Source organism: Saccostrea cucullata, unplaced genomic scaffold (assembly GCF_032062105.1).
Source record: "Saccostrea cucullata isolate Sc308-1 unplaced genomic scaffold, CSIRO_AGI_Scuc_v1 ctg971, whole genome shotgun sequence".
Taxonomy (NCBI): Eukaryota; Metazoa; Mollusca; class Bivalvia; order Ostreida; family Ostreidae; genus Saccostrea; species Saccostrea cuccullata.
Genome location: NW_026926953.1, coordinates 95,717 through 98,178, shown reverse-complemented (window position 1 = coordinate 98,178; position 2,462 = coordinate 95,717). Strand labels below are relative to the sequence as shown.

General features: G+C 31.1%; 1 protein-coding gene across 1 annotated transcript; it reads left to right on the top strand.

The window, feature by feature from the left end:
• LOC134273032 (uncharacterized) lies at positions 1-1,210 on the top strand. Its single transcript, XM_062755201.1, has 2 exons — positions 1-89; positions 318-1,210. The coding sequence occupies exon 2, from the start codon at positions 330-332 to the stop codon at positions 1,065-1,067; it is 738 nt and encodes a 245-aa protein (XP_062611185.1). The 5' UTR covers positions 1-89; positions 318-329; the 3' UTR covers positions 1,068-1,210.
• Positions 1,211-2,462: the final 1,252 nt, after the last annotated feature.

The following is a 2,462-nucleotide window of genomic DNA, read 5'->3' as shown; positions in this document are numbered from 1 at the left end:
TTTCTTATTTAATAAAGATTTTATCGCCTCCCATGTCATTTTACATTACCTTGTCGTGATAAAACAGATAAAAAAGGAATCATACCTAGGTAATTATTAATACATGTACATGTTTAATTTACTATTAAAGAACTTATAAATATTAGATATACTTTCAACGCGATCGGATTGTTGACAAACATTTAATTCTATTTTTGGTTTTCTGAATTTCAATGCACAAGTTGTGTTTAATCACTCCTCTTTTAAATATAGACTGAACTTGACGATTTTTTTTGTCCTAGAATTTTTTTCTTAACTTATACTTTATTTACTTTCAGATATATCTCAGCATGAATAACGGAACCCTACCGTCCTTACAGCGGAGTGGATGTTCGTGTGAAAAATCTGCGAATTTTGATTTTCGTCCCAAAATCCGGGGAAGGAAATTCACTATTTACAAAGGTAAAATGCATTCTTGTTGCAATGACATTCAGACTGCAGCAGTTAAATTTGACTCAACTAGAAAAGGTTCGAAAGAGAGCTTAGAAATTTACATAAAGGAATCAAAGACAGCCCATGATATTGCCAGAAAGTTCTCAAAAATGTGTAATGTGACGATTAGATTTCCAGAATTACATCTAGCAGTCATGGACGAAGTGTCTTTCCTAACAAATACTTTATCCGATAGTAGAAAACTGTCCAGCGAAGAATTCGTTTTGTTTGAACCGTTCATTAAGGGCAGACTTGAATACTTCGTGACATGTGAAGGCATTGTCACAAAGAAATGTCCACAAATCATTCAAGAACTCTGTCATTTTTCTTTCCAAGATTCCAATGGAACTAGTCTTCTCCGAGGTGTCAAGGGTCAGCAGATAAGAGTAAACGGTAAACATAGGCTACAACTTGCCTCGCCATCTACCTGTGTATTTTCAGAAGGAGGCTGTGAACCAGACATCCGGGTAGCTGTCAAAAACTTTTTTGATACACATCAGTGCACACAACGCTGTGAAAAGTGGTTAAATTGTCACCTATATGAAAAGTCGCATTTAACTAATTTTGTGGGATCTCCCCCGCCGTATGTGAGTTAAAAAACAACTTAAAAAATGAAATTCTAAAAAAAAAAGAATTAAACTTTCATACATATGAAATTATACATGTATGTGAAGCTTCCTCTGTATTGATACAATGTGTATGTGTTAGTACAGTGTACAATAAAATGTTCATGATAAAAATAAATGCGTACTTGAATTTTTAACTTCTTTTGCTGTCAATTCTTCGCATTTTACTTAATTTTAGAAATGGTAGTGTGAATAAAATTAAATAATATATTCTTATAATGACAAAATTTTGTTTGAAACGAATGAGTAAGTTGTTATATGTCGAGCCATTACTACTAATGTAGTTTAATTGCAAATAGATGTTAAAGACAACTATTTATCAGAGATATAGCTGTTTTCCTTATCCATCACCCATCACCTTTGATTAAATACACTTATATTATTATAATTAAAACGAACACTCATTGGCGTTTAAAAATTATTTATTCAAATGTACATTAAATTTCATTATATATTTCCTTGGTAAACTGGCAATATTCATGACGCTGAATATATAAAATGGTAACGTAATAAACCGTTTTTTTAATCACTCCAAAACTACTTATCAACACCAGTTGTGGAAATGACTCTAAAATATACTATTACATAAGTGCATAAATTCAGTATCAACTAAACCATATGCATTTAACAGGAAACCACACCATTGACACATTAAAACGATCGCCCTGCCTAACTGTCAAGGTCAAGTTTGCTTATATCTTTCTCCAATCTCTGTCTAAATTGTCAATCCTATATCTGATATTATATACTTAAACATTTGTAAAATAAGAAGTATTTAAAAGAGCATTATAATTCACAAACTTTACTTTGAAAAGTAAAAGCTTTAAATTACTTCCTCCATGTACTCTATTGATTAACTCTCGGTCAAAGGTATACATTTAAATCTAGAATCAAATATTCTTCGTCTAGTATATCGAGATTTAAACAATATTTCTATCTGATAACCTTGCATCTTTTTTATCAATTTTGTTTTGATTAAATTCTTAGGTCAAAGGCTCTGTATATGTAGGTAATTATATATCTAGTATGACATAAATGTGAGCTTTAAACAGGCCTTTTTATGCACTAGTATTAATTTTCGTACAGAACTAAGGTGAAAAAAGGCATCCAATATTCCGAAATCATTTTGTTTCAGGTAGGAAATAAAAAGGATAGGCCTAACATTGTGCTATTTTGTGTTTCTAAACTAAAAATCAGTCTCAAAATTACGTGGTTTTCTTGACTCATACCTTAAAACTGGAAGTTCTACTTTACAAGGAAGTTAATCATACAGGTTCCATTTTATAATTCATTACATGGACGGTCTTTAATTTATATCCACTTCACCGACAAAAAAAGGTATTAAAAACATAATCAAAACGAAAC